Source organism: Poeciliopsis prolifica, unplaced genomic scaffold, assembly GCF_027474105.1.
Source record: "Poeciliopsis prolifica strain line A6 unplaced genomic scaffold, Auburn_PproV2 SCAFFOLD026, whole genome shotgun sequence".
Lineage (NCBI taxonomy): Eukaryota > Metazoa > Chordata > Actinopteri > Cyprinodontiformes > Poeciliidae > Poeciliopsis > Poeciliopsis prolifica.
Genome location: NW_026562401.1, coordinates 4596176 through 4609140, shown reverse-complemented (window position 1 = coordinate 4609140; position 12965 = coordinate 4596176). Strand labels below are relative to the sequence as shown.

The following is a 12965-nucleotide window of genomic DNA, read 5'->3' as shown; positions in this document are numbered from 1 at the left end:
TCTGTGGGTCACATGGATGTAGAGTCCTACTTTGAAACCATCTGCCCGGGCCGGGTGGAAGACATCATTCTGTCTGGTAACTTTACCGGGCTGGAGGAGGACATGCGGTCCGATGAAGTGGAGCCCGAATGCAGCTTTGGCTACAGCTGTGAAGAAGATCGAGGAGGAACCGCCGATTACGTCCAGCGTGACCCGGGAAACTCCTGCCAACCGAGACAAAGTGAATACAAAGCGAGTACCTCCATCTGCAGCGTCGCGGAGCTGCAGACTCACCTGGAGGGCAGCTGCTGCATGCTGGGAAATGACCTGAACGTCGCACCGTTTGAAGGCGTGGCTCAGTCTTTCCCCATTCCTCCTTCTCGGCAGGAGCGGCGCCCCATACCGACGCCTCCTCCTGAGGACGACTGGCTGTTTCCTGACATCCTGCAGCTCCCTTACCTCTGAATCCACACGGAGTTTCTTCATGCCGACGTATTTAAACGTGAACATTTCTGCATGTGTTTAAACTTTATACTGATTCTACAACAAGCTCAAGTGCTTCAAAGAAAACAACCCAACCGGCTTTCGGGAAAAAGTTACAAGTTTTTTTAGTGTCTGGAAAATGAGCCGTTTCAAAAACCTCTGGAGTCACAATCAGTGGACACTGTGCCATTACCTGGCAACCCCACACTGGAAAAACCTCAGGTAATCCAACTTAAAAAAAAAAAAAATTGTTACAAGTAATCAAATTAAGTTTGTCCAAGTAAATATATTAAGCTCATTAAGTTGTATTATAATAAAAAGTAAACAAATTAAGGTTGACATACTTATGTATGTTCATTTTGGGTCATATCAAAAATCTGAATGTTCTTAAAGGGCCGGATGTGCCAGAATATATCAATAAAACCCATTAAATTGTTAAAATGTCAATAAATAGGTGCTTGCTTCAGCATTCAGTAAGTATTTCTTAAATTAAAATAATATTGAACATCTTTTCACACCGATCGGTCCATTCAGCATTTTGTGATTGTTTGTGGATTTTTTTTAGCAATCAAAATCACATATTTTGTGGCACCAATTCAGAAATATTTGTAAGACATTTTTATATTTGCACTAATGTATGATGTCAAATGTGACTTTCACAGACTATGACTTGACGTCAACTGAGGCAGAAGTCACTTAAAACCAATGTTTTTGGCCAATTTTGAGGGAAATTTGCAGTAAAATATTTTAAAAAATGTGGGGATATGTTGATTTTGTGTTCATTTTACAGGTTTGTGAAAAACTGGAGGGAGTAATTGATGTAATTAGGTGTTTAAAGGGCCACATAAAAATCTATTGGCCCCCAGGCCTTCAGTTTGACACATGTATTACATTAACAAGTGTTATTTAAGTTGTAGTTCTATTTTTTCAGTGCAGCTCAGCTGGCTTTATCACTGTGTGCTCTGCACAATGGCTGCTGGAAAAAAAACAAGTGTTTTCTTGTTGACGTACCATTCGGAAAACATTCTTGTTGGTTGTGCAGGAGGCTCTACTTCTGCTTGTAAAGTAGTGTAACTGCGTATTTATTTTACGTGTGAGTGTAAAGTTGAGTTGGGGGCGTGGCCAAAAGCATCTTTTTGAATTTAAAGTGACAAGACACCCTAAAACAGCTCAGTCTGAAAGGAACTCATATTGACCACAGTAAAATCTCATTATCTAAAAATAAGTTTTTGCAAAAAATGTTGGCATGTTTGTAGCCGTAGCCTGTTAGGATCACCTTTAAGTTGTTTTATAACTAATCAATATTTTGGACACCATAAATCCTGGATTACATAAATAAGTTAAGATGTTTTCATCCTTTTTTTCTTAATCAACAGGATAAGAAGCACTTTGTAAAAGTATTAATTTTGTCATATTAGAACTACAAATGTGTTTTCATGAGACATTCTGTCATACATTGTGTGCTACGTAGCTCTGGCTCAGGTAGTTTAGATGGAAAGAAAATGTGAACGTGCCACAGATTTTCAGTGTTCTCAATTAGATCTGGTTCTGAACTTTGACTAGACCATGCAAATACATGAATATGCTTTGATCTAAAGTTTTTCCAGTATAGCTTTGAGCTGCATATAAATGCACACCACACTTTTCAGATTTTTATTTGCTCTTTTTTTGTCATTTCACTGTGAAATGCCCCAAATGGTTTTTGTACCAGTTGTCGGTTTATTATTCATTCTGTTGCAGGAGAACTTTAGTTTTCTGTGAGTATTTTGAGATTAAGTTTAACAAACGTTTTATTGTTTTGAAGGATATATAATTAAATAGTTTACTCATTGGGTTGCATAATGTTACATTGCTCTGTCTCTGCATGCTTTGGACCTTTTTAGTTTCTGACAATAAAAAAGTGAAATGAATGAAAACAATGCAAGAGATTTGTTTCTACTTTCCCACAAACTCTAAATGTATTATATATTCTAGGTTGGGCATTTCTTAACTGCTCTTACCTGTTTTATATTTATATTGAGACTTTTACCCTACTTCATGCTGTAAGACAGGTTCTAATTGATTTCCTGTTTGCAGAGTGGGAACAGGAAAGCCCTGGGTTTGAATTCTTCTTTCTCCCAGGGAGTTTGAATGTTCACACACACACACACACACACACAACACACACCACACACACACACACACACCACACACACACACACACACACACACACACACACACACCAAAAACAACCACATGTAATGAAGTTAACCCCAGTAAGATGTTTAATAATTACAATATCATTAACAAAAAAAAAGGCTAAAACAATAAAAACTTATTTCCAAAATGCTTCAAGTTCCACAGTAGCCATAAACAAACACTCAGGAAAAAAAAAAATCAAAAACACCTCAGAAGAGCTCCGGCCTCATTTCTTGCTACAGGTGACCAGGACTCGTCTCATTTTAGCGTTTTGAACCTGTTTGATCAAAGCCGCCGCTTTCAGACAGATTGCATCACTGTGACACGTGATCTCAGCTCGTTTGGCTTCACGCCTGATTTTTATCCTAACTGGTGGTGTGTAAAGTGCAACTTTTACACAAAAACAACAGCTTGCATATTACTAAAGTAAAGACCTACACCTTTAGACAAGAGAAATTAAAATAGCTGTGTCACATTTTTATTTCCACTTTACCTGTTGGGAAAATATGGATGCATATGCAGCTGCTGAATTAATGTAAACAGAAGGAAAAAAAAAAAACTACTGCAGAGGCCTTGAGATTTCTCAGTGGTAAACATTTTTCATTAAAACTGACAAAGAATAAACATTCAAAGCAACACAATCTTTAATTTTCATTGGTTCCGGTTGAGTTAAGCAGAAAATAAATACTTTATTTTATTGTTGTAATAATTAGGAGGAGTCTGTCCAAACTGGACAAGAAACCCATTTGATTCACAACCTGGAAGTAATTCTACAGGTTTTTGTTCTTCAGTTTAGTTTTTACTGACCAGATTCAGTGGGTATCGAGTTTCAAATGGCAAATTTCAGCCTGTGGTTCTTTTTCTAGATATTGATTTACAGTTGCGTTAAAGGCAAATGGATTTGTGTTTTTATTTTACGCTGCTTCCTCTGGGATACAGGTCAACTTGCACCTTCACCATTCCACATGCTTTTGCATTTTTGGATCGAGAAATCGGTATCAAATTAAGAGGAAATACTTTTTTAATCATAATGTAACAGCTAAACGTTTTTATCATATTTTTGTTTGTCCACGTAATTCATCAAAATACCTAACTACTGAGATAAATAAACTGACGGTTATGTTCAGATGCTTTTTGGCATTTTTTAGCACGCTTTGTGTTATTGTGCTGTGGTTATTTTTAAGTGATTTCTTGAATTTCTCTTTGTCGTCACACTTGCATATGACTCAACAAGTGGGATATAGCTGCAAGATTTCATAAAAAATATGTAAATACAATACAACTGCGATGATCCTGCACCTTTTTATGAAGTTTTAACAGGACTTTATGACCATCCGGCTGGTCAAATATGTGATTTATATGGTCTGCATAAATGCATGATGTGTGAAATATAAATATTGCATTCAAGCATTTTGTTGCGATGGCGATATTCTAAAGGTTTTATCATTTCGTTTTCATGTAATCCAGGTTAGTTTTAATAACTTGTGTTTTTTTTTACACAAGTTAAAAGTTAACAAATAAACTATTTATATCAAACTAATTTGATATAAATCTTAGTTTAATGATCTGCAACATTTAAGTGTGACAAAAAGCATAAATAAGAAGAAATCTGGAAGGCAACAGACTGTGGACAGGTATTTAACAGATGAGGAGCAAAATGACCCAGATCTCGTTATTTACCCTGAAAATGTAAAAATGCTTAAAGGGGAATACGCCATCTAGCTTTTACAGGCTGAACCGGTTTCTATCAGGCAAACAAGTGCAAAAAAACCCTCATTTAGTAAAAACGAATGCATGGGAACAATCTGAAGAGACGCGTGTTTCAAACCAGATTTCACAGCAGAGTGTGTTCGGTTTGACCCACACAGATAATCTTGTTCTCAGTAGATAAAGTAAAAAAAAACGGCGTAATAAAAATTCATCTGTCAGTGCCACCGTCGTCGTTTTCTCTACTCCTAACACTACAAGCATATGAAAAGTCTAAGGTCGACCCAACCCGCCCCGCCCTCCCTCCGCTTTGTTCTACTGCTACTCTATGTTTACTACAAATTGAAGTCCCTTTTCTCATCCACACGCCCGCCGTTTGGTTCAACACAAAAGCTTTGTTTACACAGCTCATCATCAGTGCAGTCAAATCACACGTACAAAAGAAAGAAAGAAAGAAAGCAGAGTCTGTATCAGCGTAAGAGAAGGAAGCTGATGTGCCGCTTCGGATAAATAAAAATATGAAATAACAGGAATTTCCACAGGGTGTTTCTGGCTTTTTTTTCATTTTTTTTTGTTTCCTCTTTCAACAGCATTGATAAATCTCCCATGCACATCCTGCAGGCGCAGAAATAACCAGACTCACACAAGACTGAGCCCCAAGCAGCATAAATTCATGTCGGATTTAAATTATAGAAGCAACATGTTAAGACTTAAGTTAAAGAAACTACCCCGGGCCTCCGCCACATTCAACAACAAACACTTTCTAGTCTAAGAAGAATCACCAAGTCATGCCTGATGACAGGAAAACTGATGCATCCCACCATCTTACAGATTATTTAGACAAATATTGCTCTTGTTATAATTTAAACGTGGTTCATCTCGTTGTTATTGGCTATTTTGCTAGATTGTCGTTTTTCAGCCTGAGCAGAACTTCAAGTCAGATCCATACAGTCAAACCCCACAAGGCTTGGAAACATTTACTCATGGAAAAGACGTGACTGTGTCAATTAAGTCTGCTCTCTGTGTCCTGAAACTGTCAAGAAATTAGCAGATAATAACTTATTTTCCATTTAAAATCAGGAGGTTTTCAGTTTTATGGTTAGAAATTGCTCCTCTGTGTTATCTTACATTAAAAAAATCTATTTTCACTGAATTAGCTGAGAAAGAAGAAGCATCGGCACATAGTTATAGCACCACTTACACCCATCCTGTATGACTTTGATTTAAAACTAGAGCTGCTGTTATGTGCGTGTCGTTCCTCCACCCCTGAGTGTTCGAGGCTGCGTCTGAGTCACTGCGAGCGTCACTCCGTGTTGTTGACGCTGTACGGTGGAGGCGGGTCCAGGCTTTGCTCCGAGGACGGAGTCAGGCTCTGTGGGAGTCCAGAGGTCGGGGTGGGGGAGGCGGGGAGCTCCTCCGAGTCGGAGTTCTCCAGCGAGAGGTTGTCCACCAGCGCTCTGCGCCCTCGCATCGACAGCGGCAAAGGAGCGCGCCTGGAAGACAAGGGAGACGCTCACAACAAGCCCTGCATTTAGCCAGCAGACATAATAAAAAATTATCATCAGTTAGACATTAATCAGAGCTGTTAAGAAGGTCTTTCTGAACTAGTAGTTATTTTTCTTTGGACTTTGGCTGTTTTTTTTATTTTTGCGTGCTTTTCATCATTTCAGAGCCATGTTTGTTTGAAGCAATGAAACAATCCCTAGTACCGGTACACAAAAAAAATCTACAAATTTAAGGTAAGAGCTGCATCTGCACAAACAGACAGAACAACTAGATAGACAATGACTTTAAATTGGGTCTGAAATGATTAATTATGATGAATCAATTACTTAAATAATCGTCAGCTAATTTAGTGATTAAATAATTGTTAACTCGAGTATATGAACTCAAAAAAAGACAATTTGCTGAAAGAACAACTCGCTCAGAGAAGAAATTAAGCCGAAAATGCACTAATTTTATTTTTAAGATAAAAAAAAAATCCATTTTTTGTCTGTGAACATGTACTACGCAGGTCTCCTCCTAGTTTAAGCTTCTGGTTCCAATTCGGTAAGGAGAAACATCTCCTTTTAATTAACATTTGTTATCCAATAATTAATCAAACAGTTACTCTAAAAAATTATCCGCTGGTATTGACATGGTATTGATAACTCAAGCAGAAAGGGCTAAATTGTTGATGTTAAAAGTTTCTTTAGTTGCAGATTCATTCATGCTACAAATGATGAAGCCTTCACTAAAGGAATGTGATGTTGTTGAACTTTAGGTGCAACAATGTTTATTTTTTAAGAAAAATAATTTAATTGTTTTTCAGATGTTGTTTAAAATAAACTTAAATGGTTAAATGAAAAATCTGTAAAGGTGCCAATTCTTTGTAGCCACTTAGGAATAATTGATAATTGTTAGTTGGAGCCCAAATATTTTCTCCAAGAGTGACTTTTCGTCTTCTGTCTCCAATTTGTTCATTTTACTTTTAAGCACACGCTGAAAATAATTAGAAGAAATCAGCCAAAGGTCAAGGAAAATCTTTGAAAGACAGATTCAACAGGTGTGAATATATTTGCGGACACAGGCGAAGGAGTGTGTTGGATTTCAAGACGTCTTTGTCCTTCTGAAGACATGGATCTGCCTAAATCCAACACACTGCCCCTTTGAGGCCTTCAGATGTCGGCACAGAGACAAACACACAGATTCTCAAAACGTACCACACACATTGACCTAGTTCTCTGCTCTCCACTCGGGGACGCTGAGCGTTGGGACGCAGACAGATGGGTAATGTGTCAGTGTTAGGTGGACGCAAATGGAAGCAACAAAAGAGTAAAGCAAAACAAATCATATGAAGTTAACAGGGTGTTAAAGAAAAAAAAAAACAAAACCCACAACAACAAAAAAAAATGATGGTCAGGTTAGGTGAAAACCAAAGATGGATGATGCCGCTCACCTGAGCTGGGTGCGGAGCGAGGAGATCTCCCGCGTCATCGTCTGGCTGCTGTCGGTGAGCTCCTCCAGCTCCCTCTGCAGCTTCCTCTTCTGAGCGTTGGAGCGGGAGTTTTCCTCTTCCACCTCCTCCAGCTGCCGCTTCAGTTGTTTCAGGCGAACCATCGACTTATCCAGCTGCAGCAGAAGGTCGGGTTCAGAGGTTGGGGTCAAAATGAGACGAGAATTAGTCTGGGAAGCAGGAGATTAGTCTGGGAAGGACAGGACCGATTGGGATCAGAAATCTGTTTAAACCTGGCAGATTAATGCCTGATGATGTTTTGGGAGGAGAGTGTGTGTTTCTGCTGTGGGTGAGGGATTTAGCTTCCAGTGGGAGGACAGACGTCTCACTCCACAAAGACCAAACACATGCAAGGACGAAATCAGGATTAGCTTGGACTGAGATGGATAAGTCGTCTCTATTTGGGGAGGATTTTTCTCTCTTTGTTCATCAGAGTGCTGAGAGGTCCGCAGTGAGTCAGAGGAAGTCATCCTCTGAAGCTCTGCGTCTCTCTAACTGCTCACCTGCTCTCTGTACTGGTCTGCGTGTCTCCTCTCGTCATCTGCTTGCATCATCGCCTCCTTCAGCTTCTTCTCTGTCTTCCGCGTCAGTTTGTTGGCAATGGCTCTCTCCCTGTGGGATTTAGAAATGTTGTGAATAATCTAATTAATTTAAGATTATGTTCAGCTGTCGGGAAGCTGAACAAAACCTGAAAGTTGCTGACAGTGAACCACTCAGCATGAGCTCAGTGTGCAGACAGCTAAGAGTCTGGTCTCTATTCTTAGCTGTAAGTGGGGTTCCTAACTCAACATGGGAGGAGCCTACACACACAAGAATGAAAGCAATAAAACACTTGTTTAGGGGGCAATACTATTATTACTATTATTTAAAATATAACTTTATGTTTCCCCTCTCTTAGTGAGACCTGTTTCCAAAACCAGAACTGATTAGAAAGCGACCTTAGACCTCTTCATTGCAAAAACACAAAGTTACACCAAGTATTTTTGTCTAATTTGTAGTAAAAATGTCTGAGTACACTTGAAATGTTACTTTCAAGTAACTTTTCAGTGAGATATAGGAGCTTGTTTTAAGTCAGTAATTCCTTTAAGTTCAACTTGCAGATTTATTTACCTAAAACATAAGAAAAATGTTTTGTTAAGTGAAAAAAAAGTTCTAATATGGTGATAAATTCCCCCTCTGTTTTCAGGTATTTATTTCCACAGTTATTTAGAGAAACAACATTAAAATGTATTTCCCTCTTTTTATTTACCCAGTTAAATCCATTATTCCAGTTACATGTGAGTTTAACTGTATTAAACACATATTAATCCCAGTAAAATATGTATTTGTTTTTCTCACTGTCTCTCTTGTTCCAGCTGCTCCTCCATGGTCTCAATCTTAGCCTCCAGAGCGGCGACGCTGAGCTTGTGTTTGCCCCTCACTGCTCCCTCCAGCTCCTCCAGTCGGGCCCTCAGCTCCTTGTTCTGCTTCTCCAGCTGCTCTCGGGACGATTCGGCCTTCTGGGCCAGAGTCCTCTCCCCCTGCAGCTGCACAGTCAGCGTCTCCACCTGCAGCCGGAGCAGAGTGGCCATTAGTTTAAAGACACTGCTAGAGAGATTTAAGCATCTGAGTTTGTGAATCACACCTGCAGAGCCGTCTTCCTTTGCCTTTCCATCAGCAGTTCGGCGTTTGCCTGCTCCTCCTCCAGATCCTCCTCCAGTTGGGTGACTCGGACCTCTAACCTCCTCTTTTCGTCAAACAGAACGTTCCTGGAAGAACAGGAAATCTCAGGTCAACCAAGAAATAGGCAGAACTGAACGGACAGGATGTAAAAAATGTGAACTACTAACTTTCCAGAGCTGCTGGAGACCATCTCCTCTGACATCTCATCTCTCTCCTGCTGCGCCTGCCTCCTCTGTCTATCCGACACAGCCAGCTCCTGCACAAACACCACGATGCAAACATGAAATCCAAACGTCAGGACTTATGTTTCCCCACAGAGAAAAAAAAGGGCTTTTCAAGGTAAGATTTAAAACTTTTGGAGATATAAAAGTTTTCTAGCATTCAGTAAATATAAATTGTTTTGGTAATAATTTATATTATTACCTGAGACAGAAAAAAAAAATCTGATTTCACTTCAGATATTAAGGAAAAAATGTGTCTGTCTTTTTAATAGTTGTATGAAAATATCTGGTTTTAACTGAAACTAATGTTTTCAAAATTTAGGCTTTTCAGTCAAAACTTTTATTGCACTTTATTGCAAAACTCTTCAGTTTGAGTATTAAGCATTTCAAAGACTTTACACACCTCTGTGAGATGCAGCACTTCTGCTTCCAGTGTTTGTATTTTCTTCTCGCCATCTTTCGACTGTGCAATCACTTCATCTTTGGATAACTTGGTCTCATCTAGCTCGCGAAGAATCTCCTTCATTTGCCCCTGAGTTGAACAAAAATGACGATTTAAACTCACGTATGTTGACTTGTGCAGGTGTTTTGATTAGCGCTTGGATGGATTTCCACCTGCAGTCTGCGGAGCTGCTTGACAGAATCCTCTTTGCCGCGACTGGCTGCCTCTAGTTGTGCCGTGGCTTCTTGCAGCTCCGCCTCAAGCTGCTTCTTGGTCGCTACGGCCTGCGAGCGCTGAGTCCGCTCCTCTTCCAAGTGGATCTCCAGCTCTTTCACCTGGTTTCAGAAAAAGTTAAGAGGAAATGAAAGCCAGGATAAAAAAGCCATGCCAGAGCTCCACCTCTCTCCTCCTCCATACCTGCTTGCTGAGCGCTCTCCTCTTCTCCTCTCCCTTCTCCTCGTTGTTGCTTATCTCTCTTTCAAACTGAGCCTTGAGTGCCTGCAGGTTGACCTCCAGCCTCAGCCTCAAGTTCTCCGCCTCGCTCAGCTCCTCCTCCAGCTCCTGCGTCTGAGTGCGCAGGTTCTGAACTTCTGTTTCCAAACTCCTCTTGCTGCGCTCCAGTTCGTGAACCTACAGCCAAGTCAAAAAGGACGGTAAATCACTGAGAGCGATACTGATAGACACCCTGAACAACGTGAACATGCGGTGGATCCCTACATTTTTGCCGACGTCATCCTGCTGGTTAACGAGTTGCTCCATTTCCAGACGGAGCTGCTTGTTGGCCCTCTCCAGCTCGTCTCGCTGGTCCTGCACTTCCTATATGTGGAAAACCGGAGCAACAACCAATAGAATCATAGGTTACAAATATTTTGCAAAAGTATTTGTTGTTTGAGGTTGTTTATTTTGTCTTAATGATGCTGTTTGTTCTCTAATGTTCTTTATATTCAGAATATATTACACAAATACTAATATATTCTGTGACTCCTGAAGGTAACTTGTTGCATTAGATTTGATTTAAGGGAGCTTAATAAAAATGCTAAAAAGTTTTCAGATTTACATTTTCAAAAGAAAAAACAGAAACCATGTGTCATTGCTCTTCTAATTCAAAATGAGGTAGTATTTTATTTTGTTTTGTCACTTAAAATCATAAAAACACAGAAAACTTTGTGGTTTTTATGAACTAGTTCACCTGCAGGGATCGAGACAGGAAGAGACATTTTGTTTCCTTCTCCCGGCTGTCTGCTTCTGCCCTGTCCCTCTCTTCTGCAAGACGAGCGCTCACTCCTTTCTCCTCTGCCAGGCACTGATAGGGGAATGGAAGCAAGGTTTCTGACGTGGCGATACGTCAAATAAATACGACCTTTGTTTACATTTTGAAGCCTGCGTCATTTCACTCACCTGGTCAAATTTCTTCTGCCTCTTTTCGAGGGCTGTGCAGTTCTGCCTCTCTCTCTGCAGGGCGATGGTCATGTCTTCCAGCTCCTCCCTCAGACGCTCCCTCTGCCTCTCGACTCGCTCCTTCTCCTCCTCCTTCTGTCGCTCCTTTTGGACGGCGCTGTCCAGCTCCCTCTGGAGCTTCCTGCGCGTCTCCTCTCCAGCTTCCACGGCAGTGCTCACCTCCTCAGACTGCTTACGGAGCTCTGCAAGCTGCACAGCAAACACAGAGATCAGTACAACGAATGGAACAGATCGTGTGAAGAGCAAACCAGAAGAATGAACATTCTAAATGAATCAAATCTGTTCTTCTATTGTTTTTTCAAACCATGCCAGTAATTTTACAGCATTTTTACCTGCTGGCTGTGTGTTTGTATCTGACGGCTCAATTCTTTGGCTCTTTCTTCCTCTTCTTCCAGTCTTTCCATCAGTCCGTTCTTCTCCTCCTCCAGAGTTCGCACCCTGGAGGCCAGAGCCATCTTCTGACGGGTCTCATCTTGGAGCAGCTCCTGAAGAAAAGTTGAACACAATATAAGTGAGAACGTTTTCACGTCAAAATAATGTACAGCACTAGCAATTAAAAATAGATTTCTACTCTAAAAGCATCTGCGAAACGATCTTTACCTTTGCATCATGCAGCTGACTCTCCAGACTGGAGACTTCTTTAGCGAGCCGAAGAGATTTGGAGTCAGAGGAAGATAAATTGCTGGACAAGCCTTCGATCTCACACTGAAAAGAGACACGGTTGGCTTTCAATGTGGATTTACAAACATCTAACACCCAAAAAGTGTTTGAACAGAGTAGAGACATTAGATGAACACATAGCATCAATGTTGGGTGTGTTACTGCACCTGCAGCTTGTGCATGCGCTCCTCCCTGTCCTCGCGCTCCCTGTCGGCCTGAGCCAGGCGAGCGTTGAGCTCCTGCAGCAGACCGTCGGCCCTCTTCCGGCCTCGCTCGCTCTCCGAGCGGCTCGCCTGGATGTTCTTGATTTCCTCTGTCAAATTCTGCCGCTCCTCCTCCAGGACAGCTTTGGCCTTCTCCAGTGACTGACGAGCCTGAAGGAGACGCCACAACAGGCAACAAACAGAGAATTCAAAGATTGCACTCATGTAAGAGCAGCAATGCTTCAACATATTTTTACTCAATTAAAGTGGAAAGCAACTGTCCAAGAAATTACTGTAGTAAGAGTAAAAAAATATTTTGTGAAGTACTGAGTGAGTATTTAAAAATTACATAATCAGATGGATAAAAATATAAAGTTATGTGGAAATTTTGGTATTTTAAAGACCAAAATAAAAATGATTCATATAAATAATATAATTACAAAACAACTAAATCAGGCAATAGAAACATTTTTCTAAATCAATTTCTTTCAATCTAAAACTTATGAAACTTTAACAAAAACTGCAGGTCTGTGCACGGTGAATTTCTGGTGAAGACAGTGGGTAGTGTGTCCAGAAATTATACTCAAGTAAGAGCAGAGACACTTCATCACAAAATGACTCAAGCAAAAGTAAAAAATAAGCACAGTGAAAATACATTCAAAAGTACATATTTAATAAAAGTTATGATAATCAAGTAAACGTAACTAGTTACTATCCATCTTTGGTAACAGTGCATGTTTAGATATAGATATGTTGGTATGTGTGTGTTTCCTGTACCCTCTTGCTGTTGTCCAGTTGCTCCTGCAGGTTGTCTATGGCTGCGCTGTGTTTGATCCTGAGCTCTGAGAGCTGGGCCTCGTGGCGGCGCGTCTCCTCTTCAACACATCGCTGCAGCTCGCTTAGCTCCGCCTCCCGCCGAGATCTGTTTACGAGTAGGGTCGTTGACAATAGCCAGTAGTAGTTTACTTGTGCAAAA

The 12965-nt window shown here is 40.5% G+C and overlaps 1 protein-coding gene across 6 annotated transcripts in view; it reads right to left on the bottom strand.

Annotated features, from left to right (window-relative positions):
* Positions 1 to 2704: 2704 nt before the first annotated feature.
* myh14 (myosin, heavy chain 14, non-muscle) overlaps positions 2705 to 12965 on the bottom strand; it is a 34323-nt gene continuing 24062 nt past the window's right edge. For 5 of the 6 annotated variants that reach the window (XM_055047459.1, XM_055047462.1, XM_055047460.1 and 2 more), the window contains 16 exons: positions 12767 to 12911; positions 11954 to 12160; positions 11727 to 11831; positions 11459 to 11611; positions 11067 to 11315; positions 10858 to 10971; positions 10386 to 10484; positions 10086 to 10298; positions 9842 to 10003; positions 9630 to 9758; positions 9173 to 9261; positions 8968 to 9091; positions 8682 to 8890; positions 7847 to 7955; positions 7287 to 7459; positions 2705 to 5841 (listed from right to left, as the gene is read on the bottom strand). In XM_055047459.1, the coding sequence (XP_054903434.1) occupies positions 5652 to 5841; positions 7287 to 7459; positions 7847 to 7955; positions 8682 to 8890; positions 8968 to 9091; positions 9173 to 9261; positions 9630 to 9758; positions 9842 to 10003; positions 10086 to 10298; positions 10386 to 10484; positions 10858 to 10971; positions 11067 to 11315; positions 11459 to 11611; positions 11727 to 11831; positions 11954 to 12160; positions 12767 to 12911 (2470 nt within the window). In that variant the 3' untranslated portion in view covers positions 2705 to 5651. Of the gene's footprint in view, positions 5842 to 7050; positions 7092 to 7286; positions 7460 to 7846; positions 7956 to 8681; positions 8891 to 8967; positions 9092 to 9172; positions 9262 to 9629; positions 9759 to 9841; positions 10004 to 10085; positions 10299 to 10385; positions 10485 to 10857; positions 10972 to 11066; positions 11316 to 11458; positions 11612 to 11726; positions 11832 to 11953; positions 12161 to 12766; positions 12912 to 12965 lie in introns of all 6 variants that reach the window. The other variant, XM_055047464.1, reaches the window with a different exon arrangement.